The sequence below is a fragment of the Corythoichthys intestinalis genome, chromosome 13, assembly GCF_030265065.1.
Source record: "Corythoichthys intestinalis isolate RoL2023-P3 chromosome 13, ASM3026506v1, whole genome shotgun sequence".
In the NCBI taxonomy this organism is placed as follows: Eukaryota; Metazoa; Chordata; class Actinopteri; order Syngnathiformes; family Syngnathidae; genus Corythoichthys; species Corythoichthys intestinalis.
Window position 1 is genome coordinate 43,887,166 of NC_080407.1, and position 26,222 is coordinate 43,913,387.

Genomic DNA, 26,222 nt, shown 5'->3' on the forward strand with positions numbered 1-26,222 from the left:
ATACATACATGCATACTGTATACAGATACATACATACATACATGCATACTGTAAATAGATACATACATACATACATACATACACACACATGTATATATACATTCATACATACATACACACATACTGTATATATACATTCATACATACATACATACACACACTGTATATATACATTCATACATACATACATACATACTGTATATAGATACATACATACACACATACTGTATATATACATACATACATACATACATACTGTATATAGATACATACATACATACACACATACTGTATATATACATACATACTGTATATATGAATTCATACATACATACATACATACATACATACATACATACATGCATACACACATACTGTATATCCATCCATCCATCCATCCATACTGTATATATACATTCATACATACATACATACATACATACCAAAAGACATGCATACATACACGCATACTGTATATAGATACATACATACATACACACATACTGTATATATACATACATACACACATACTATATATATACATACATACATACATACATACATTCATACATACATACACACATACTGTATATCCATCCATCCATCCATCCATACTGTATATATACATACATACATACATACATACTGTATATATACATACATACATGCATTCATGCATGCTTGCATATATGCATAAAACCAAAAGACATGCATACATACATGCATACTGTCGTTTTTGGAAGAAAAAAGCCTTCCTATACATGGTCGTTTTAAAAAAAAAAAAAAAAAAAAAAAAAAAAAGCCTTACTATACATGGTCGTTGCCTTACTATCCATGGTCGTTTTTTTTTTTTTTTTTTTTATAAAAGCCTGACTATTCATGGTCTTTTTTTGGGGGAAAAAAAGCTTTACTATACATGGTCGTTTTTTTTTTTGTTTTTTTGGGGGGGAGGGGGCTATTTGCGAAAGAAGCCTTTCTATACATGGTGGTTTTTGGAAGAAAAAAAGCCTTACTATTCATAGTCGTTTTTTTTTATTTAGGAAAAAAAAAAGCCTTACTAAACATGGTCCTTTTTTTGGGAAGAAAAGCCTTACTATACATGGTTATTCATTTATCTATTTTTTTATGAGAAAAACAAGCCTTACTATACATGGTCGTTTTTTTCATCAGGACAGAAAAAGCCTCACTATGAATGGTCTTTTTTTTTTAAATAAGAAAATAAAGCCTTCCTATATATACATGGTCATTTTTAGAAGAAAAAAGCCTTACTATACATGGTCGTTTTTTTTTTAATCAGAAAAAAAGCCTCACAATATATGGTCGTTTTTTTAAGAAAAAAAAAAGCCTTACGATACATTGTTTTTTTGTTTTTTTTTTAAGAAGAAAGCCTAAAGCAGAAAAAAGCATTAGACATTTTTTAAATACTGTACATACACATACAAACGAACGAACGGACGTACAAACATCTATAAAACAAAAATACTCCCAATATTTGTATTTCACCAAGTTCGCATTAAAAATCTACCATGGCCCGGCAGACATTATTTGTAAATCATTAACGTTATTACATAATAATTATTAAGAGACAAGACTGTGCATTGCAAAAGCGAACTTGATGGATAACAAATATTAGTTGTATTTTCTTTTTCCACTTCACTTCAATAAACTAATATTGGGAAAATGGATCAAAGCTGGTTTTCCGTTCTTGAATTTCCAGTGTTTCATCGGGAAACGGGAGACGATTCATTTTTGTTGTGATTGTTGTACATACCATTGTCCATAGAGCGGCGCTGTGGACCAAAAGTTTGTTTGCCAAGCGCCTGTAGTCCAAAAAAGAAGTGACATTCATCAAATGCGGAAGTCGCCAGGTCAGCTGGGTCCGATCAAAACAATGCCTCTTTCTCTAAGGAATGCTTTAACAGTTTTAGCTCTGTGGCATGATGCATTGTCATCTTGGAAAATGACAAACATATTTTCAACTGAAGGAATGAGAAAGCTGTCTAAAATTTCAATGAAAACTTGGCCATTTATTGAAGATTTATCTCCTCAGTGCATTTGCCTCACATGCAGCCCCATACCTTGAAGGACTGAGGGAATTTTGATGTTTTCTTTCGGCAGTCATCTTGGTAAATCTCACTGGAACAGCACCAAACAAAAGTTCCAGCATCATCACCTTGTCCAATGCAGATTCTTGACTCTTGACACCTTGTCCAATGCAGATTCTTGACTCTTAAATCCTTTATTAAAGTACAAATAAACACGTAAATAACAACAATAAATCACAATTAAACAATGTGGTCTAATGCTGATAGCATGAACTAGTGCAAAAGACTGGAATGTAAACAGATTCAGAACACCGACTTCGCCTTTCCAACATGATTAAAAACATTTCTTAAAAAAAATATAGCATTAATATTATAGTATACCACTACATATAATAGTATTATAATCATTGCCAATCAAATTTTTCATAAATTGTGTCATTTTAAAGCTATTCTTAGTGTAGAATTTCAATTCTGAAGTATGTGGGATCAACTCCAGAAATCGTTGTTTATATGACGAAAATGACGTGCTTTTATTTTGAAATGTTTGCTAAACCGCTAACAGTAAGCTTTATACTCCGCAAAAAAATCTTTTTGTCATTGCATGTGGTGTCAGTAATTATTTTTTCATTTGCAAATGCTGTTAACCAGCGATTTTTCATGTTTGAAGTGTCATCTTTTTAACCGCAAGTTTGCGTTTTGGAGAAGACTGCCAATGTTTTATAGCAGGCTAAAGTAGGTTGTCTTTTTCCCCCATTGCCTCAATGTAGTAATGTTAACATTGACAGTGTTTAGTATAGATGTTTCCTTATTTTGTATGTCTGAACTTTAATTCTACGGCCTGTTGACAGGGCCGGCCCAGCCTATACGCAGACTATGCAGCTGCTTAGGGCCCCTGACCACCAGGGGGCCCCTAATCTGGCAATTGTTTGTGTTCTATTTTGTTTACTACGGTTTGCTTTATTTGACTTTTGTGAGTTTTGAGACTTGATTACAAGCTTAAAAAAAAAATAAACGTTTTTCCTTAACTTCTTTCTTCATTTAGAAAAAGATTTGGCGCTATCTACTGTAAGTACTGACAATCATTTGGGGTGAGAAGTTTGAAGTATGCAGTGCAACAAAATCTGACTAATATACAAAATATGGGCGTATGGGTTAGATTGCACGTATGGGTTTCACAGTACACTGACGAAATGATGGGCCAAAAATATGGGCCCATTTGCATTTTTTTGCGTAGGGCCCCCAAATGGCCTGGGCTGCTGTTGATGACCAATAAACATCTGTGAAAGGAAGTGGAGTCTCATATGCCATCAACACGCATGCAAAAATGTATGAACGTACGCATACAGCAGTTATATACTGCAGTTAAAACGCAGCTGTGAAAATTACCGCCCTTTTTATTTACCGTGCGATAAATGGACTCATTGCATATCATGACAGGCTTAGCAACTTCAATAAAACATATCGTTAGTTAGTTAGATGGACTTACAATCTGACAGCTTGTAATTGTCTCTTGTCGTCTTCCAGAATTACAACTGGGTGACGGCATTTTAGTTGTTCATTCACGGCCGACGTGCAGCCAAGTTTGGCATTGAAGAGACAGGCCAAAACAGCTTACCCTCCTTCGATGAAAAAAGTCAATGTTTTGGCTGCTCTGATGCGCTTTTTCGCCTTTGTGCCGCTTTCCCCGCTTGCATACTAAGCGTCCGACGTTACGAAAATCTCCCGAACTCCTCCTTGAAACTACACAATTCACGTAGGTTACCCTTTTTGACTTCAAAACAGTGAATTTCGCCAAAAGGTGAGAGATTTTCATGCCTGCATTTTGTCTTTTGTTTCAACAGGTGAACAGGTCAGGTAAGGACGCCTGACATGCAATATGCAGTTCTGACTGCGTCCCCCCTTTTTTGTGTGCAGTCACAAGAGCCATTTGTTGGATTTGACCCAGAACGACGTGAAAGGCCGCCTGGTGTACCTTCCGTTCTCGCTTGCTGTGCATACTCATATCCAGCAGATGGCGATGCAGTATAAGCAGAATTCCTCCCAGACATTGTGAACGATTGGAAGCAAGTTTGCCGAGTGCTCACCCGCTTTTTCGTATGTGCAAGCCGCTTCCAATAAAAGCAGACCCGCCATGGTTGCCAGATCCTCCACCTGTGAGACAAACTACTTCTACGTGATCATCCATGGTGATGAAACCCCTGGCAAAAAGTATGGAATCACCAGTCTCGGACGAGCACTCACTCAGACGTTTTATTATGTAGAAAAAACTCAGATAAAAAGCCTGAAAAAATAATGAAATAGTTCAAAAGTTCAACTCTTTAGCATTCGGAAACACTAAAAGAAATGAATAAAAAACATTGTTGTGGTCAGTAAATGTTACTTTTAGAGAGCAAGTGCAGGGAAATAAATATAGAATCACTCTATTCTGAGGAAAAATAGATGGAATCATTATAAACAAAGAAATAACAACCTAAACACATCAACAACAGTGGCGCCACCCCTATAAATTGGTTGGCCACCCCACTGGCCACCCCGCTTGTCAGTATATCGTTAGATTGTTTTAGCATCAGTTATGCATTTCATCCCAAATGAATGCATTTGTTTTGTTAAATGTAGGGCTGTCAAATTTATCGCGTTAACGGGCAGTAATGAATTTTAAAAAATTGATCACGTGAAAATATTTATCGCAGTTAATGCATTTGCGGTACGACTCATTCACACATTGCTGCAAACAGCCTACAATGGCGCTGTTTTACTTATATACAGAGATAAGAAGCAGAGTGGAGTAGATACAAGCATTCATTGGGGCCGTGCTTTTAATTGGCAAAAGCTTTGTCATCTCTCCCACAGCAACTATAAATATTGTGGGAAGCGACGTGGGGAAGAATGACAGAAGTTGATCTTTTTCTTAACACTCTGTAGTGTACCCAACGCAGAGAAGATATAGCATTTGCAGCCACCACACACAGTCATGGTTGCACCACTTCCCATCATGCATTTGGGCAGAACAGTTAAGTCGCTACAGTATCATTTACTGAAAGCTCAACAAATACACTAGGTGGCAATATTTAGTCACAATATACAAACTCACATTTATCCTTTAAGAATTACAAGTCTTTCTATCCGTGGATCTGTTTCACAGAAAGAATGTTAATAATGTTAATGCCATCTTGTGGATTTATTGTTATAATAAACAAATACAGTACTTATGTACGGTATGTTGAATGTATATATCCGTCTTATCGTTTCATTCCAACAATAATTTACAGAAAAATATGGCATATTTTAGAGATGGTTTAAATTGCGATGAATAACGATTAATTAATTTTTAAGCTGTGATTCACTCGATTATAAATTTTAATCATTTGACAGCCCAAGTTAAATGTACACCTTATGCCTAATATATACATAACTCAATAAAACCATTTTTTTGTGGAACTCAAAATGTTGACTAGACAGCTATGGACTGAATGCCAAGGAGTAGCACTTTTGAACTAATTTTTTCAAGCTTTATATTTTGAGTCTGTTCTACATAATAAAACGTCTGAGTGAGCGCTCGTTCAAGACTGGTGATTCCATACTTATTTGTTAGGGATTTTATGTGCTAATAAAATAAAAATAAAATTGCAACCTGCTTGTTAATTGTTTGCCGCATAGAAAAACACACTTGGGTCTTCTCTGCTTTAGGTCCACGCTGCGTCATGACCCATCAGTTGGTGACTGTCATCGAAAGGAAGCTCCTGTTGCAGACATGTGAGTTTTCACGAAACAATCTACATGAACTGAACCCAATATTTTGCAGGTGCAGTCATACAACCATGTGAGCACTTGGTCAGTCCCAGAAAATGAGTCTCAACTCGATTTACTCAGGTGAGTTCAATGAAATAGGTTTGATCAAAACATTAGTAGGGACGATATAACAGCCTGCATGTGCACTTTTTGCTGGGGTAGAGACATTTATAAGACCAAACAGACTAGGTGAACGGGGATCAGGGCTAAATTTCCCACCAATATGAACCTAATAAATGCTTAACGATCAATACAAAATAAATCTGTATCGACTTATACTAACTTTCATGTGTATTGGTTCAGGTGATACACCATTCAATTCAAACCTTTGTTTTCAAAAACTACTAAAGAAACATTTTGAAAACTTGAAAACCGCCTGGATTTTATTAACAAATTTAAATTGCAAAATTTGAACACAAACATACACAAGAAATACAAACTTGTTCATCATCAACTATTTATAAAGGGTTAATACTTAGTTCACTACATTTCTTAGTTTGAGTAACATTAACAGTAGAAAACATGCAGGAGGATATTTCAACGCAGCTTCCTCCTCAAGTTCAAGAAATTCACACATATTAATGTTATGCTCACTCTGATGCAGGTTGGACTTTCAGTAAAAAAATTAGTGGTGTGTTCCCCACCTCCACAACATTTGTTGACTTGAAAACGACTTGTTTTTACATTACTTACAGTGGCTGCTGGTGCTGGCGGTAAAAACTTTCTAATATCCCTCATCATTCCCGGGGGCGGATGAGGCGGCATGTTGTAATTCTGTCGGGCTGTGAATGCGTCAGTGTGTGTGTGAGGGGGCAGGGGGTCAAGTCATCAGCCAATTGTTGTAAACATTAACATTATATAGCATTAAGGCTAACATACTTTTGCTCTGCAAATGAGTTAGCCAAGTTAGCCAATTGTTGTAAACATTGGCGTTATATAGCATTTAAACTAATCGACAATTGCCAATTGGAACAATGCAACAACAACTGGCTTACTTGCAGCGGACTTTTGCCAGTTGAAACAATGAAACAACAATTGGCTTACTTGCAGAGGACTTTTGCTATGAACGAGCCATGTTGGAAATGGCTAATTTGGATAGCACTAGTCCGTTAGCTTAAATGCAATTTAATGCTAATAAATTCATGTCCAAATGTTCAGTGAACTGTTCATAAAGTTTGTTTAATCTCCTTTCGGGCAAAAATCTAGTCATTTTACAGATTCAGATAGCAAAAGTCTGTTAGCTTAAATGCTATATAATGCTAATGTTTACAACAATTGGCTAACTTGGCTGACTCATTTGCATAGCTTTTGCTCTGCAAGTTAGCCAATGCACATCAAAATTCTGTTAGCTTAAATGCTATGTAATGCTAATGCAGTAAACCTTAGCATTATATAGCATTAAGGCTAGTGGACTTTTGCTACGCAAGTCAGCCAATGCATAGCAAAAGTCTGTTAGCTTAAATGCTATGTAATGCTAATGTTTACAACAATTGGGTAACAATCATAGCAAAAAGTCCACTACAAGTTAGCCAATTGTAACAATGCAACAACAATTGGCTAACTTGCAGCAGACTTTTGCTATGCAAGTTAGCCAATTGTTGCAACTTGCAGCCGACTTTTGCTATGAAAGTTAGCCAATTGTTGCAAATGGCTAACTTGCATAGCAAAAGTCTGTTAGGTTTAATGCTAGATAATGCTAATGATTACAACAGTTGGCTAATTTGCATAGGTTTAATGCTATATAATGCTAATGTTTGCTAGATTACATAGCAAAAGCTATGCAAATGAGTCACCCAAGTTAGCCAATTGTTGTAAACATTAGCATTATATAGCATTAAGGCGAATGCACTTTGCAAGTTAGCCAAAGTTGTAAATGGCTAACTTGCATGGCAAAAGTCTGTTAGCTTCAATGCTATATAATGCTAATGCTGTAAACATTAGCATTATATAGCATTAAGGCTAGTGGAATTTTGCTATGGAAGTTAGCCAATGTTGCAAATGGCTAACTTCCATAGCAAAAGTCTGTTAGCTTAAACAGTATATAATGCTAATGTTTACAACAATTGGCTAACATTCATAGCAAAAGTCCGCTACAGGTTAGCCAATTGCAACAATTGGCTAGTGGACTTTTGCTCTGCAAGTTAGCCAATGTTGCAAATGGCTAACTTGCATAGCAAACGTCCGTTAGCTTAAATGCTATATAATGCTAATGTTTACAACAATTGGCTAACATTCATAGCAAAAGTCCACTGCAAGTTAGCCAATTGTTGTTGCATTGTTGCAATAGGCTAACTTGCATAACACCAGAAACAATTTAGTAAACATTAGCATTATATAGCATTTGACCTAACGGACTTTTGCTATGCAGGTTGGCCAATTGTTGTAAACATTAGCATTAGCAAGTGGCGTGGCTAAACGGCAGATTAGAAAACTAATTTCTCTTCATCATATAGTCGAATTGTTACAAGATATGATTCTAATTGACATAATAATGCTATTTAAGACTTTTTTTTAATCCTGTTGTATGCACTTTAAAGAGAGTTAAACAGCTCAGCTCTAGTGTTGGACATGCGCACTCCAATTATGCATACATTCCTCATTTTATCTGAAACATATCCACCATTTCGTCAGTTATGTCATATACAGACACTGCGCTTGTCTGAGAGCTGGTCATCTTCATGTTTTTGTGTAGTGTCGTCGTGGAAGCACAAGCTCCGCCCCTAAAGTTGAACCGGCAGCCAATCAGGTCGTGCCATGTTGGGACGCTTTAGCCAATGGAGAGAAAAGACTGAGCAGCTGAGTCGGGCAGTGACGCAGCTTCAAGGCTGGGAATGACTGTGACACACACTCACACACGCACTGATAACTCATTTGCATAGCGACTTCCGCCCCTGCTCGACGCGCGCGCGACCTCCCCCCCAATCTCGAGCGCGCGCGCGTCCACCGGCGAACTGACGGCGATGGCATGCGGCTCCCCGAGCCGCACCGGAGCTCTTCAAGCGGACCCGCACAGCAAATAGGGAGGGGGGCCAGCAGCCATGCGGCTCCTTAAGAACCGGAGGTTGCGTTTATTTAAACAGCCGTCTTTCTGCTGAAGAGGAGGCGGATCTGGAGCTCCTACTGTACGTGGAAGTAGGGAACTATTAACTCGCGGAGCCGGACGTGGGGATTTTACACTCGATTCCACGGATCGGACGTTTTTTTTTGTTTGTTTTTTTTTAGGGGGGCGAGGGGGGCCGGTTTGAAGGTTTGGGATTCCAACACATAAACTGCCCCCCGCGCCCCTGCTGTGCACGATTAGATGCATGATTTAGTTGACAGCTGAGAGGCACAGGGAGCCTCACGTCGCGAGCCCCTCTTCAAGTACCTGTGGAGGCTATTAGTTTGACGCACGGGACGTTTTTGAACCCCGATGTTTGCGTTTACGTGCGAATATCTTCCAAAAGACTGATTCTAGCCCATGATCCCAAAGCTTTAGTGTCGGATCCTCTACCACCCACACGTCCAGGATGTGCAACATCGCGGTGCTGATCGTGTTGCTGCGTGGACTCGTCATCTCTGCGGTACAGGGTTCCAACTCGGCGGACACTGGAGATGGAGCCACCCCAGGTAAACGCGGTACATGATACCCGCGTCCCCCGCCTACCCACGTCTGTTACCCCCTCCCTCCTACTCCAATTTGTCAGAACGGGAAAATCCTGGGATAGTGTTTAACCCTTTCAGGGACGGTACACAATTATTCAAAAGTTGACGCTTAACCCCTTCATGGCTATTGTACCAAATTAGGCGCGAACACCAGCAGCCTCAATACTTTTTTTAAATTTATTTTTTAATTTACATCAATTATATGTATTTTGTTCTTTATTATTTAAAAAAAATATATTTATTGTGATTATTTTATGTATTTAATGACGTTTCTAAACTGGATTCAGCATTTACTTGAAAGCAAAAACAGATTCTCAAATCTTATAATATGTTGAGATGAAACTTACCGAACGAACGTTCATTCGCCTCTCCCATGAGTCAAAATGGATTGGACGTCTCGCGTCGTCAATGGAGCCCTTAAAGGGACATCGACAGGGATGAAATAAATTTAAGCAATCTGGTGCACACCAGAAAAAATCTGTTAAATATTAGCATTATATAGCATTTCAGTTAATGGGCTTTTGCTATGATAGTTAGCCAACTGCAAAAATGCAACAATTGGCTATAGGCTAACTTGCAGAACAAAAGTCTGCTAGCTTGAATGCTATATAATGCTAATATTTACAACAATTGGCAAAGCAATAGCAATAGCAATTTTGAATTGTTGCGATTGGCTTACTTGCATAACACCAGAAACAATCTGGTAATCATTAGCATTATATAGCATTTAAGCTAACAGACTTTTGCTATGCAAATTAGCTAATTGTTGTAAACATTAGCATTATAGCGTTGATGCTAAGTAATGCAACAATTGGCTAACTTTCATAGCATTGTTGCATTGTTTTAATTGGCTAACCTGCATAACACCAGAAAAAATCTGGTAAACATTAGCATTATATAGCATTTAAGCTAACAGACTTTTGCTATGCAAACTAGCTAATTGTTGTAAACATGAGCATTATACAGCATTTAAGCTGTATAATGCTCATGTTTACAACTATTAAATGTTTACCAGATTGTTTGTCGTGTTATGCAAGTAAGCCAATTGCAACAATGCAACGACAATTGACTAACTTGCAGCAAACCTTTCCTATGAAAGTTAGCCAATTGCAATTGTTATAAACATGAGCATTATAGCTTAAATGCTATATAATGCTCATGTTTACAACAGTTGCCTAACTTTCTTAGCATTTTTGCAATTTGCTAACTTGCATAACACCAGAAACAATCTGTTACATATTAGCATTATATAGCATTTAAGTTAATGGGCTTTTGCTATGATAATTAGCCAATTGCAAAAATGCAACAATTGGCTAACAATGCTAACTATTGGCTATAGGCTAACTTGCAGAACAAAAGTCTGCTAGCTTGAATGCTATATAATGCTAATATTTACAACAATTGGCAAACTTCCATAGCAATTTTGAATTGTTGCGATTGGCTTACTTCCATAACACCAGAAACAATCTGGTAAACATTAGCATTATATAGCATTTAAGCTAACAGACTTTTGCCATGCAAATTAGCTAATTGTTGTCAACATTAGCATTATAGCTCTAATGCTAAATAATGCTATTGTTTACAAAAATTGGCTAACTTTCATAGCATTGTTGCATTGTTTTAATTGGCTAACTTGCATAACACCAGAAACAATTTGGTAAACATTAGCATCATGTAGCATTTAAGCTAATAGACTTTTGCTATGCAAACTAGCTAATTGTTGTAAACATGAGCATTATAGCTTAAATGCTGTATAATGCTCATGTTTACAACTAATAAATGTTTACCAGATTGTTTCTCGTGTTATGCAAGTAAGCCAATTGCAACAATGCAACAACAATTGGCTAACTTGCAGCAAACCTTTGCTATAAAAGTTAGCCAATTGCAATTGTTATAAACATGAGCATTATAGCTTAAATGCTATATAATGCTCATGTTTACAACAATTGCCCAACTTTCTTAGCATTTTTGCCATTTGCTAACTTGCATAACACCAGAAACAATCTGGTAAATATTAACATTATACAGCATTTAAGCTAACAGACTTTTGCTATGAAAGTTAGCCAACTGTTGTAAACATTAGCATTATATAGCCTTTAGGCTAGCGGATTTTTGCTTTGCAAGTTAGCCAACTGTTGCAAATCGCTAACTTGCATAACATTATAAAGCATTTAAGCTAATGGACTTTTGCTATGCAAGTTAGCTAATTGTTGTAAACATTAGCATTATATAGCATTTAAGCTAACGGATATTTGCTTTTCAAGTTGGTACATTCATAGCAAAAGTCCGCTGCAAGTTAGCCAATTGTTGTTGCATTATTGCAGTTGGCTAGCTTTCATAACACAAGAAACGATCTAATAAAAGTTAGCATTATATTGCATTTAACCTAATGAACTTTTGCTATGCAAGTTAGCCAATTGTTGTAAACATTAGCATTATTATAGCATTTAGGCTAAACGACTTTTGCTATGTAAGTTAGCCATTTGCAACAATTGGCTAAGTTGCAAAATAAAACTCTGCTAGCTTTAATGCCATAAAATGCTAATGTTTACAACAATTGGCTAACATTCATAGCAAAAGTCCGCTGCAAATTAGCCAATTGTTGTTGCATTGTTGCAGTTGGCTAACCTCGATAACACCAGAAACAATGTAGTAAACATTAGCATTATATAGCATTTAACCTAATGGACCTTTGCTATGCAAGTTAGCCATTTGCAACATTGGCTAACTTGCATTATAGCATTAAGGCTAGCGGACGTTTGTTTTGCAAGTTAGCCAATTGTTGCAAATGGCTAACTTGCATAGCAATAGTCCATTAACCAATTGTTGTAAACATTAGCATTATATAGCATTTAAGACTTTTGCCATGCAAGTTAGCTAAATGCAACAAGGCAACAATTGGCTAACTTGAATAGCAAAAGTCAGTTAGCTTAAATGCTTTATAATGCAAATGTTTACCAGATAAAATAAATAAATTTAGGCAATCTGGTGCGCACCAGATAGTATGTTCCTCGTGCGCACCAGATTGTTTAAATGTATTTTTTTTGTGTGTCGATGTCCCTTAGGGGGTTCGTAGAGAATCCCAGACTAAATATTTAATCATACCTTCATTTTTGTCGGAATTTACATGTCTTTGGTGTCAAGATTCCGACAAAACCAAGTTCAGATAGACCTCTCTAGTCAACAAGAATAGAACTTCCTGACTTGGGAGTTAAAACTATAATAAATATGTAATAACAGACATGTTGGCGCACCTTCAAGCGTTTATGTGCTGGCAACTGGCCGCACTGGCTCTGCCAGGGAATAATATTTTGAACGATGTAAGACACACGTGAAGGAATCCGGGGACATGGCGACGTGTGATGAGTTAACAAGGGAGTGATTCAAGATTGCCTCAAAATTATGAGGACGTGACCAAGAAATTACACTTTGTAGTCTTTTTTGCTGTCTTGTTTTAAACTGTAATCCTTAGCCCTAAAAAATGCAAAAAAACCGTCAAAAAACGCAAACCTAAATCCTGCTTCATTTGCTCTCTCCCAATCAAAATGAATTGGACATCTAGCGCCGTTAATGACTAATCATAGACTCTATTCTAGCTACATGTTGGTTCCTTTGTTAAACAGTGACATCCTTTGAAAACGACCTATTGGGATACAAAATATCGCGATACATCAGCATATCAATATATTGTCACAACCCAAATGTAAATACAAATACGTGACGGAGCCCGTTAGTTTTTTTTTTTTTTTTTAACAAAAAGTGACTTAAACTGCTCGACGCAAATATTGGAAGTAAGAGCTACGACTTCCCTTTACTTGTACTCGACATTTAAAATGCAAATGTGACTAGTGGTGCAACGATTAATCGATTAACTCGAGTAGATTTGAATTAAATTTTGCTGCCTTGAGTATTTGTTTAATTAAAGTCGGGTTGTAATGGTTTATTTTGAAAGTGTTTGCATTGAGTTTTATGGCTTTGGGTGGCTACACTGCCCTCTAGTCTGCCTCATTTCACATGGCTGAATCCAGCTGCTCCATGTCAAGACCAACAACATAAGCTAAGTTTTTGTTTGAGCTCATGTTTTTTAATGCATTCGTAATTTAGTTCATAGGTGTATTTAATCATTTTCTGTGGGAATATGTGTCCAAACCATTTGTTAAATTAGCCAATTGTTCTTCTGTTGTACATAAATCCTTATTTATTTTTTTTATGCCGTTTGAGGCTCAGCTCGGGTGTTTTAATTTTTCATGTTCCATATCCGATTACTCGATTATTCGAACTAACTAGTTTCGTGCTGCAATGATTAATCGATGAACTCGAGTATTCGATTAGAAAAAAATACTCGAATTAAATTTTGTTGCTTCTAGTATTCGTTGAATTAAAGTAGCATTGTAATGGTTTATTTTTAAAGTGTTTGCATTTAGTTTTATTGATTAGGGTGGATACACTGCCCTCTGGTCTGCCTGTTTTCACATGGCTGAATCCAACTGCTCCCTGTTAAGACCAAAATAAGCTAAGTTTTTGTTTGAGCTTATGTTTTTTAATGCATTCATAATTTAGTTTTTAGGTATATTTAGCCGATTTTTGTAGGAATATGTGTCTGAACCATTTGTATAGAGCATTGTAAATAAAATTTTTGGATTTTATAGCATTTAAGTTAGCGGATTTTTCAATGTAATTTAGCCAATTGTTTTTTTGTTGTACATAGATCCCCTTAAAAAAAATATATATATATATATACCGTTTGAGGCTCAGCTCAGGTATTTTAATTTTTCATGTTCCTTATCCGATTACTCGATTATTCGAACTAACTAGTCCATCGATTAATCGACTACTAATATAATCGATAGCCGGAGCCCTAATTCAAACGTTAGCTAATTTGCCGGATGACACAACATGACATTTGTCATAAGTAGTGCTGCAACGATTAATCGATTAACTCAAGTAATTAAATTTTGCCGCTTCGAGTATTCGTTAAATTAAGGTGGAGGTGTAATGGTTTGTTTTGAAAGTGTTTTTATTTATTTTGGGTGGATACACTGCCCTCTAGTAATTAATATTCAACATAACAATTCATTTCAAATGGCTGAATCCAGCCGCTCCCTGTTAAGACTAACATAAGGTAAGTTTTTGTTTGAGCTAATGTTTTTTAAGCATTCATAATTTATTTTATAAGTATATTTAGTCATTTTTGTGGGAATATGTTTGAACCATTTGTTAAGAGCATTGTAAAAAAAAAAAAAAAAATAGCATTTTATAGCATTTTAGCTAGCGGACTTTTGCGATGTAAGTTAGCCAGTTGTTCTTTTATTGTACTAAGACCCTCATTTATTTATATTTCTATTCCGTTTGAGGCTCAGCTCAGGTATTTCAATTTGTTTGTGCTCCTTATCTGATTACTCGATTATTCGAACTAACTAGTTCATCGATTAATCGACAACTAAAATAATCGATAGCTGCAGCCCTAAAGGTGACAGCGTTTGTTTTCGTACCGCGGGCTGTAGGCGCAAATACAGTATAAGCGCTGTGTCAGATGGTCAAAATTAAAAAGACGGCTAAAAACCGGAGAAACCATCATAAAGCCAGGTGGGGATTGGTTTGTGAAAACAGATTCCTGTAGAGGATGACACGGCGCGTTTCAACGGGGAATCCTAGACAATGATGCGTCAGTACCCTGACTGACTCTGACAAAGACTGTCCTTGTTTGCTCCCTCGCTTACGTAGTATTGGTTTTCAGTGCATTAAATCATCAACGGCGCTAGACGTCCAATCCATTTAGGAGAACTTGGGTGGCAAGTAACAACAGTACAGTACAGAATGATCACATTCTTTCAGTTTCTGCACTGTCATGCGTCCCACATTTCAGCATCAAGCGTCCCTAAAGCCAGTCAGGTGTTTCTGCGCGCGCCACACTGGCTCGATTGTTTCGACAGCGATCGTAGTTGATACGTTTCATCTTATTAATCGTTCACGTTGTCATAAATTCTTCAAAGGTTTCCTCATCGTGTTTTGCGTGGGTAAATGTTCCGTCTTTGTTCTGAAACCTCCGACTTCCCGAAGGTGGTGCTGCTCGCGTCTCAGTCCATAAGGTTTAAGGGTCGTTATTCCACCTAATGAGACCCAAGAGCAGTTGCCTCGGAGAGTATTTATAAGGATAGTGCTGAAGTTTTCCCTTATTATTTTCCACCAGGCAGCTGACAAATGCAGATTTACCGCTCAGTAATTCTGTTCTCAAGTTTGAGGCAGTAGGAAATCACCTTCACCAGATAGCACAGAGGCATTGGATTGTATGGCGTCTCGACACAGTAGCGCACGACCCTGTTGTCGGCCGCACATAAAAAGGTGTTTATCCTAGAGTCGGCAATCGACACTTGGCAGCCAGAGCCCTCGGCGACGGAAGTGACCTCTATCGTCAAGCCGTGACTGACATATCTGAACACGTTGTTGTAAGGATCATTTAATGCTTCCAATGACCCTGACCATCCTTTCAATGCTAACTGAAGTTCTCCAGCATGTTTGTCATTGCTTTTATGAAATCCGACATTGTAATAACACCTGTTGGTCAGGTCCCCGAATCAGCTCTCGCAATGCACTCGTGTAGTGTTGCTAAGTCTTGTCACTCCAACACAGGAAGAATTCAAAGCTGCGCCCTTCACGGATACCCGAGACCGTCCCTTTAGCTGCTCTCTCAGGTGTGGATTTTTTGGGCGTGCTGTTAACGGTTTGACCCATGCTAGTAACAACAGGTCAACAAGCTTAGTCTGTCAGGCAGAACTGAGAACCATCCTGCTCTTGGTATTCCATGTCTTAAGAACACTAACGAGAACTGTGACGCAACAATGGCGCTAGATTGGCGTGTCAATATTTGCGAGGAGAAGCTACAGTACAACTCCCATCCCTGTTCTGAATCGCAGTTGCCCTGATGACCTTAAGTCACGTTACGGGCCTTCTCTTGAATCGTTCCACAACGGATTCCAGCACGTCTTCAGAAACGTCTTCCAAGACAACCGGAACCGTACGGTTGCAATCGATTCAGTGCCCAGAGAATAAAATGACTTGGATGCACTACAAAGTTTCTCTGAACATGCCATTCCAAGAAAGACTACAGTCCCTGACAAAAGTCTTGTCGCTTATCCATTTTGTAGAAACAATAGCAAATAACTTGACTTTTAACTATTCAATTAGTTTCAGCAATGGCTCATATGAAAGCTAAGACCCTCCCAAATGATGTTGAATGTACAAAAATATATTTGTTTCACTGAAAAAAGATATATCATTTAATGAAGACATAAAGGCCAAATGATCAGGAACATCAAAGAAAACAGTCTTGCATGCCTCCCAGAGTTCATCAACATTCTTGGGTTTCGTCTTCCATGCTTCCTCTTTCATCCTTTTCATGTCTGGTGACTGGGCTGGCCAGTCCTGGAGGATCTTGATCTTTATCCACTGCAGAAGAGCTCCACGAGGCCTGGTCACCTGAAGTCCCTGTGTCAACCAGAACAGTCTGTCGAATTCTGTCTAGAAATGGCCTCCATGGTCGAATTAGTGTCCAGAAACCAGCATTGAACAAAAGACAATTAGAGAACCGTGTGGCATTTGCCAAGGCCCACAGCCTGTCAAAAGGATGGATGCTGGAAAAGTGGCAAAAGGTGGAATTTTTCAGATGAATCTTCCATTGAATTACACCGCAGTTGCCGCAAATATTGCAGGAGACCTATTGGAGCCCGCATGGATCTACGATTCACGTAGAAAACAGTGAAGTTTGGTGGTGGCAAAATCCTGGTCTGGGGTTACATCCAGTATGGGGGTGTGCGAGAGATCTGAAGGGTGGAAGGTAACATAAATAGTCTGAAAAATCAACAAATATTAGCTGCCTCTTACATTCCTAACCATAAAAAGGGACAAATTCTCCGGCAGGATGGTGCTCCATCGCATACTTCAATCTCTACCTCAAAGTTCCTCAAGGTAAAGAAGATCAAGATCCTCCAGGACTGGTCAGCCCAGTCACCAGACATGAACAGGATGAAAGAGGAAGCATGGAAGACGAAACCCAAGAATGTTGATGAACTCTGGGAGGCATGGAAGATTGCTTTCTAATGATGTTCCTGATGACTTCATCAACAAATTGTATGAATCCTTGCCGAAGCCCATGGAAGTCATACAAAATATTAAATTTGGATCTCACAGCACCACTACTTAATTCGTTTATGTTATGTAACATATTTTTGTATTTGAAGTACATTTTTTGTTCAATTTTCACACTACTTTCTGTAGGCGACAAAACTTTCGTCTTGCCAAAATTTGACCTCTAAGTCTTCATTAAATGATCAATCTTTTTTCAGTGAAACAAATATATTTTCGTACATTCAACATCATTTGGGAGGGTCTTAGCTTTCATTTGAGCCATTTCTGAAACCAATTAAACAATTAAAAGTCAGGTTGTTGGCAATTGTTTCTACAAAATGGATAAGCGATAAGACTTTTGTCAGGGACTGTACAACTCCCATCCCGGTTCTGAATCGCAGTTTCCCTGATGCTGTTACGGGCCTTCTCTAGAATCGTTCCACAACGGATACCAGCACTCGAACTGCTCGCGTAAGAGCCGAAACATCTTCCAAGTCAACCAGAACCGTACGGTTGCAATTGATTCAGTGCCCGGAGAATAAAATGACTTGGATGCACTACAAAATTTCTCTGATCATGCCATTCCAAGAAAGACTAGATATCGTCCTGACTTGACCTATCGGCTGCTTGTTTGAAAAAAACGTCATTGCTCTCCGTCCGCCGGTCATCAAATCGCAAAGGCAACATAACAAAGAAGCTTTTCTGTTCTGTACAGTATATTCCACGCCGCTTCACGCCTCGCTACACTGCGGTATTCCGGCAATGCGATCCGACTGGATCTGTAAACGAACATGATAAATCGAATGAAGCCTCTCCCTTAATTGTAACCTGTAATTGTTGCTCTTCCTGTTTCAAAATATCACGTACGAGACCGGATTGAAAGAATTCAACATTGCTGAAGTCACTAGCGTCGGCCGCTAAGTAGATGGGTCTTCGACACCCCTCGCCTTTCCATTCATCCGATGCTCAAATGGTAAATTCTGTGTTCAGGAGGCTGTTATTCAACAATCCTGACTGCAAAGAGTGTCTCCTTTTCTGGAAGTTTTTGGCTCAGACTAGCTAAACCCCCTACCTTTTTCTTTTTTTTTCTCCTTTTCAAAGCCCAAGAAAGGATTAGTGGTTATTTAACAGAGGCTTTAGGCGCTTGGATGTCCCTGGAGGAGTGACGGTCATGGGCAGGCATATTAAAAATAAAATCTTTTAATACTAAATGACTGCATACTCACTTGTATATAGAATAATTGCTATGGTGGCTTGCCCTAATACTGCTTAACTCTGCTTGCTGTTGACGGATTCACTGCCCATAGACTTTATAAAGTATTGACGGGACACAGGGCCGATAAATAGGGGGCCTGCATTGTTGGCGAGGCAATCAAAGCTGACTGAGTGGAATCACAAATAGCTTTTTTGGTTAAACATTCTTGTGAATAAATGCTTAAATCCCTGAATTCTTTATAGATAATGACACAAAACAGTCTTGATTCTTGGTAAAAAGCAAAAAAACGTGCAGTTAGCATTTATTTTATGTAAATATGTCGAAGTACAATGCTAGTCTGTTAGTGAATGTAGCTAGCGGCCGCCTGATGTAAACAGAGCTTTTCCGGTAAAAATTCTTGTGAATAAATTCTTCAATCCCCGAATTCTTTGTAGATATGGACGTAAAACAGTCTTGATTCTTGGTTAAAAGCAAAAAAAAAAAAAAAAACCTGCAGTTAGCGTTTATTTTACGTAAATATGTCGAAGTACAATAGTAGTCTGTTGGTGAATGTAGCTAGCAGCTGCCTGATGTAAACAGAGCTTTTCCGGTGAAAATTCTTGTGAATAAATGCTTGAATCCCTGAATTCTTTATAGATATGGACGCAAAACAGTCTCGATTCTTGGTTAAAAGCAACAACAACAAAAAACGTGCCGTTAGCATTTAATTTACATAAATATGTCGAAGTACATTGAGAGTCTGTTAGTCAATGTAGTGGCCGCCATCCGTAAACAGAGCTTTTCTGGTGAAAATTCTTGTGAATAAACTCTTCAATCCCCGAATTCTTTGTAGATATGGATGTAAAACAGTCTCGATTCTTGGTTAAAAGCAAAAAAAAAAAAAAAAAACGTGCAGTTAGCGTTTATTTTACGTAAATATTTCGATGTACAATGCTAGTCTGTTAGTGAATGTAGCTAGCGGCCACCTGATATAAACAGGTTTTCCGGTGAAAATTCTTGTTAATAAATTCTTCAATCCCCGAATTCTTTGTAGATATGGACGTAAAACAGTCTCGATTCTTGGTTAAAAGCAACAACAACAACAAAAAAAACCCCTGCAGTTAGCGTTTATTTTACGGAAATATGTCGAAGTACAATAGTAGCCTGTTCGTGAATATAGCTGGCAGCTGCCTGATGTAAACAGAGCTTTTCTGGTTAAAATTCTTGTGAATAAACGCTTAAATCCCCAAATTCTTGAACGATATGGACGTAAAACAGTCTCGATTCTTGGTTAAAAGCAAAAACAAAACGTGCAGTTAGCGACTTAAGTATGTCGAAATACAATGCTAGTCTGTTAGTGAATGTAGCTCGCAGGCACTTGATGTAAATAGAGCTTTTCCGGTGAAAATTCTTGTCAATAAATGCTTAAATCCCCCAATTCTTTTTTGATAAGGACGTAAAGCAGTCTCGATTCTTGGTTAAAAGCAAAAAAAAAAAAAAAAAAAAAAAATTTTAAGTGAATATGTCCAAGTACAATGCTAGTCTGTTAGTGAATGTAGGAAGCGGCCGCCTGATGTAAACAGAGCTTTTCCGGTGAAAATTCTTGTGAATAAATGCTTAAGTCCCTGAATTCTTTATATATATGGATGTTGAAGTTTTTATTCTTGGTTAAAAGCAAAAAAAACGTCCAGTTAGCTTTTATTTCACGTAAATAAAATATGTCGAAGTACGATGCTAGTCTGTTAGTCAATGCAATGTGTAATGTATTGATTCACAAGAAATTTCACTGGAAAAGCCCTGTTTACAGATGGGGGCTGCCCAGACAGACTAACACTGTACTTCGACATATTTACGTAAATTAAATGCTAACTGCACGTTTTTTTGCTTTTAACCAAGAATCAAGACTGTTTTATGTCCATATCTAAAAATAAATCAGGGATTTAAGCATTTATTCACAAGAATTTTCACCGGAAAAGCTTTGTTTACATATGGCGGCTGCTACATTGACTAACAAACTAGCCTCATACTTTGACATATTTATGTAAAATAAATGCTAACTGCACATTTTTTTTGCTTTTCACCAAGAATCGAGACTGTTTTATGTCCATATCTTAAAATAATTCAGGGATTTAAGCATTTATTCACAAGAATTTTCACTGGAAAAGCTCTGTTTACATATGGCGGCCGCTGCATTGACTAACATCATACTTCGACATATTTACGTAAAATAAATGCTAACTGCATGTTTTTTTTTTTTTTTTTGCTTTTAACCAAGAATTTAGACTGTTTTACGTTCATATCTATAACAATTCAGGGATTTAAGCATTTATTCACAAGAATTTTCATCGGAAAAGCTCTGTTTACATATGGCGGCCGCCACATTGACTAACAGACTCGCATCGTACTTCGACATATTTACGTAAAATAAATGCTAACTGCACATTTTTTTGCTTTTAACCAAGAATCGAAAGTGTTTTACGTCCACATCTTTAAAGAATTCAGGGATTTAAGCATTTATTCACAAGAATTTTCAACAAAAAAAGCGCTTTGTTGTAAGGTGCCGCCACATTGTCTAACAAACTAGCATCATTCTTCGACATATTTACGTAAAATAAATGCTAACTGCCATTTTTTTTGTTTCTTTTAACAAAGAATCGAGACTGTTTTACATACATATCTATAAAGATTTCAGGGATTTAAGCATTTATTCACAAGAATTTCTATTGGAAAATCCTTCTTGTTTTCATAAGGCCCCAGTTACATTTGCTTACTTACTAGCATCATAGTTCGCAATATTTACGTAAAATAAATGCGAACTGCTTGGTATTTTTTTGCTTTTAACCAAGAATCGAGACTGTTTTACGTCCATATCTAAAAAAAATTCAGGGATTTAAGCATTTATTCACAAAAATTTTCACTGGAAAAGCTCTGTTTACATATGGCGGCCGCTGCATTGACTAACATCATACTACGACATAGTTACGTAAAATAAATGCTAACTGCATGTTTTTTTTTTTTTTTGCTTTTAACCAAGAATTTAGACTGTTTTACGTTCATATCTATAAACAATTCAGGGATTTAAGCATTTATTCACAAGAATTTTAATCGGAAAAGCTCTGTTTACATATGACGGCTGCTACATTGACAAACAGACAAGCCTTGTACTTCGACATATTTACGTAAAATAAATGCTAACTGCACATTTTTTTGCTTTTAACCAAGAATCGAGACTGTTTTGCGTCCATATCTATAAAGATTTCAGGGATTTAAGCATTTATTCACAAGAATTTCTATTGGAAAATCCTTCTTGTTTTCATAAGGCCCCCGTTACATTTGCTTACTTACTAGCATCATAGTTTGCAATATTTACGGAAAATAAATGCGAACTGCTTGGTATTTTTTTGCTTTTAACCAAGAATCGAGACTGTTTTACGTCCATATCTTAAAAAAATTCAGGGATTTAAGCATTTATTCACAATAATCTTCACTGGAAAAGCTCTGTTTACATATGGCGGCCGCTACATTAACAGACTAGCATCATACTTCGACATATTTATGTAAAATAAATGCTAACTGTATGTTTTTTTTTGCTTTTAACCATGAATCTAGACTGTTTTACTTTCATATCTATAAACAATTCAGGGATTTAAGCATTTATTCACAAGTATTTTCATCGGAAAAGCTCTGTTTACATATGGCGGCCGCCACATTGACTAACAGACTCGCATCGTACTTCGACATATATAGGTAAAATAAATGCTAACTGCACATTTTTTTGCTTTTAACCAAGAATCGAGACTGTTTTACGTCCATATCTAAAAAGAATTCAGGGATTTAAGCATTTATTTACAAGAATTTTCAACGAAAAAAGCTCTGTCTTTGATTCTACTCGGGCAGCTTTGACGGATACGCCAACAATGCAGGTCCCCCATTAATTACGTATCATCACACATGTTATGAAAATAAAGGTTGAAAAGTTACCTAGTGTTGCTTTAAACGGGAAAAAAAACTCGGTACATGTGTATTATGAGGGCCTTGACAGCGCAACACTTTTGTCACCGGATCCTTTTGAAGCGCTTTTGTGACAGCTAGCTAGCTAAGTGAATTACGACTTAGCGCGTGTGCGCTTAACATCTGTTTGTGTGCACGCAAGGGAGACCTCTGCCATTGTTGAGCTCTTACATCCTGACAAACGGGAGCCCTGCGAGATAAAAATAAGCCAGTGCTTTCCAATTTTGCTGTCCTTTGGGACCGGCTGTTTTGAATTTTGCACGTCCTCTCTCAGAATGCTAGGGGTCACTCGCAGTGACTTCCTGTCACATATTTCCTCATAACCATCGAGAGGACACCTGGGAAGAGAAGGCTTATGCTGTCATTGTTGTGAATTTCACAGACTAAATACTGTCAATTTAAATGACAGTTTTTAAAAATATCTTGGGAGTATCTTTATTCTTAAAACTTCAGACGGTATCTTTGAGTTTGGAAAACATGCGGAACAGAATTGGGACAAGTCTTGAAAGAAACTCATGAATATTTAACTCATTTGGCTGCTGTCGGACGGCGTTAGATGTCCAATACGTTTTGTTCATTCTACGGCCACCAGGGTTATTTGGCTTATCAATTTGCGAATTAATTGTCATCTATTTTGAGAGCCATTAAACTGTTTTGTTTCAGACCCTAAAGCAGACAATCGAGGCAAGGTTGAGCGGAAATGTCAACTTTATTTACTCGGATGAAAGATTTCTCTATCAGTTGATGGGACACGGGCCCTATTTTCAAAAACAAAATGGCTAGCAAACTAAAACCAAAACAGGCACCTCCCTTAGGCATATATGAGTCTCCATGGGCAGCGATATCAAAAAAATACAAAGTCGTTCCCTAATAAAATCCTAATTATTTATTTTAAACAAGTATAACAAAACTTAGAATGGCTATAAAATTCTCAGATTTTACGCGAGATGCACAAAAATCACCAAATGCAGAGATAATCATCTATATTTTAAGGATCAACAGCAATATTTAACATATCATAAAAGTTTTTGCCCAAAATAGCAACTTTAATTTTTTTCAACAGCGAATAAATCACTCAATTTTCACATCAGAAACTTAATAATTGAGAAAAGCATACAGAATCATCTTAATTTTACTCGACAAAAGCAAAATTGGCATTTTTCTATATAAAAATCACAACTTATTTAGGTTGAATTCCGCTATTGTGTAGAGATACAAAATCCAACCTGCCGGCCGTCACGAAACATAGAGCTTTTTAAGCTGAAAATTCCTGTAAATAAATGTTTAAATCACGGAATTTCTATATACACTGCTGGCCAAAAGTATTGGCACCCCTGCAATCCTGTCAGATAATGCTCAATTTCTCCCAGAAAATGCAATTACAAATGCTTTGGTCGTAATATCTTCATTTATTTTGCTTGCAATGAAAAAACACAAAAGAGAATGGGGGGAAAAAAAATTAAATCATTATCATTTTACACAAAATCCCAAAAATGGGCCGGAAAAAGTGTTGGCACCCTTTGAAAAATCATGTGATGCTTCTCTAATTTGTGTAATTAACAGCACCTGTTACGTACCTGTGGCATAACAGGTGGTGGCAATAACTAAATCACACTTGCGGCCAGTTAAAATGGATTAAAGTTGACTCAACCTCTGTCCTACGCAGGGGTGAAAGTGGTAAGAATTTCTAGCCGGAACTCCCCGACGTGAAGCTCTCCACGGAGCCAGAAATTTTATTTATTTATTTATTTGGGGGTGGGGGGGTGTCAAAACTACTGAAATGAAAACTGTGTTGGTCAGTTATTTCTATAACGCATACAAAAATGGATTTTCATTCAAAATTGTATTTTTTCAATGATTTGCAAAATAAAAGTTAACAAAAACAGCGAGTGCGCGCTGCGTGCACGTGCGGTCATCTTGGCCATAAAAGTGGTGAAAACTAAGCATTTTACACTGACTCATATGGATGTACTTACATTCGTTCATGGACGCACACATTTAAACAGGTGGCCGTCCTCTGCTCGAAATGCGCAATTACGCCTATTCTCGCTCCCAGAATACGCAGCGTTTGTGAAGTAGGACACAGGACTGGGTAGCTATGGGAACGTATGCATACCCAAGGAACCTTGCTAAAAGGAGTATTAAAATTGCGAATAAAATCGTTCAGAATTATTTTAGATGCATTGGCCATTGACAGTGTATCAAATACTTGTTCTCCCCACTGTATGTTATATTTTTCTTATAGAGCAGTGGTCTCAAACCGGTCCTCAAAGGGCCGCAGGGGGTACTGGATTTCATTCCAACCAAACGAGACAAATACCTTTTCACCAATCTGGTTTCTTACAAGTGTAATCAGTTGATTGCAATCAGGTGCTGCTTATGTTAGTAGAAACCTCATTGGTTGAACTGTTTGTGCTGGATCTGTTGGAACAAAAACCAGGACCCACTGCGGCCCTTTGTGGAGTCGGTTTGAGACCGCTGTTATAGAGTATTCGACAAGGAATCTGATAGACCCATTAATAGACTTTTTGGGAAAATCACCATTAAGTAGTCACATGAGTAATGAGATGGCCTGTGAAAATCGTCGTAACACAACTCGGCAAGGACTTTCCAGAGCGTACTTGGTGAGTCACTCTTTAAACAATCATGTGGTATTAATAGCTGATTGGACTTTTTTAAACTTGTATAATCTACGTGACATGGGTAGTGCTGATTGGGATTGATAACAGAATCATTAAATAATCTGCCAAATGATTCCATGGTATTGAAACAGTCCCTACACTTGTCGCTACGACAGAGCAGTAAAGCTGTGTGTGCTAAATCTGTTGTCCCTCTGGGGGCCCCTGCTGGGTGGGGGCCCTAGGCAATTGCGTGGTTTGCCTAGTGGGACGCGACGGCTCTGGCTACACAAGCACTTTATTATGCTTGTTGTTAACACTTGTGTATTTAAATCTTATGTTGGTAGATTGTTTTCTTCTTGGAGATGAATTGCATGTGTGACAGCTTTGTATTTATTTATTTATTTTTTACATTGCGTTTTGACAGTTGCCGTCATATTTTCGGAATCATTCATTCTTTTTCCATGCCGCTTTTCCTCACGAGGGTCGCGGAGGTGCTGGAGCTTATCCCAGCTAACTACAGGCAGTAAAACATGGCGGATGTTACCTGATGTTTTGGGTGCTTTGCTACCTCTGGCACTGGACTGCTTGACCGTGTGCATGGCATTATGAAGTCTGAAGACTACCAACACATTTTGCAGCATAATGTAGCGCCCACTCCCTCAGAGGTCATGGGTCTTCCAGCAGGACAATGACCCGAAACACACTTCAAAAAGCACTAGAAAATGGTTTGAGAGAGAGCACTGGAGACTTCTAAAGTGGCCAGCAATGAGACCAGACCTGAATCCCATAGAA

General features: G+C 37.7%; 2 protein-coding genes across 4 annotated transcripts in view; one reads left to right on the forward strand and one right to left on the reverse strand.

Moving 5' to 3' along the window:
- LOC130928518 (uncharacterized) overlaps window positions 1-26,222 on the reverse strand; it is a 407,312-nt gene that overhangs the window by 62,719 nt on the left and 318,371 nt on the right. Inside the window, exons 5-6 of one of the 2 annotated variants that reach the window (XM_057855193.1) lie at window positions 2,079-2,237; window positions 1,772-1,820 (exon numbers count right to left, since the gene is read on the reverse strand). In XM_057855193.1, the coding sequence (XP_057711176.1) occupies window positions 1,772-1,820; window positions 2,079-2,237 (208 nt within the window). Of the gene's footprint in view, window positions 1-1,771; window positions 1,821-2,078; window positions 2,238-9,843; window positions 9,896-26,222 lie in introns of those variants that run through there. The other variant, XR_009066693.1, reaches the window with a different exon arrangement.
- Window positions 8,763-26,222, forward strand: part of stim2b (stromal interaction molecule 2b) — a 42,295-nt gene continuing 24,835 nt past the window's right edge. For both annotated transcript variants that reach the window (XM_057855190.1, XM_057855191.1), the window contains exon 1: window positions 8,763-9,443. In XM_057855190.1, coding sequence (XP_057711173.1) covers window positions 9,344-9,443 — 100 coding nt within the window. In that variant the 5' untranslated portion in view covers window positions 8,763-9,343. The remainder of the gene's footprint in view (window positions 9,444-26,222) is intronic.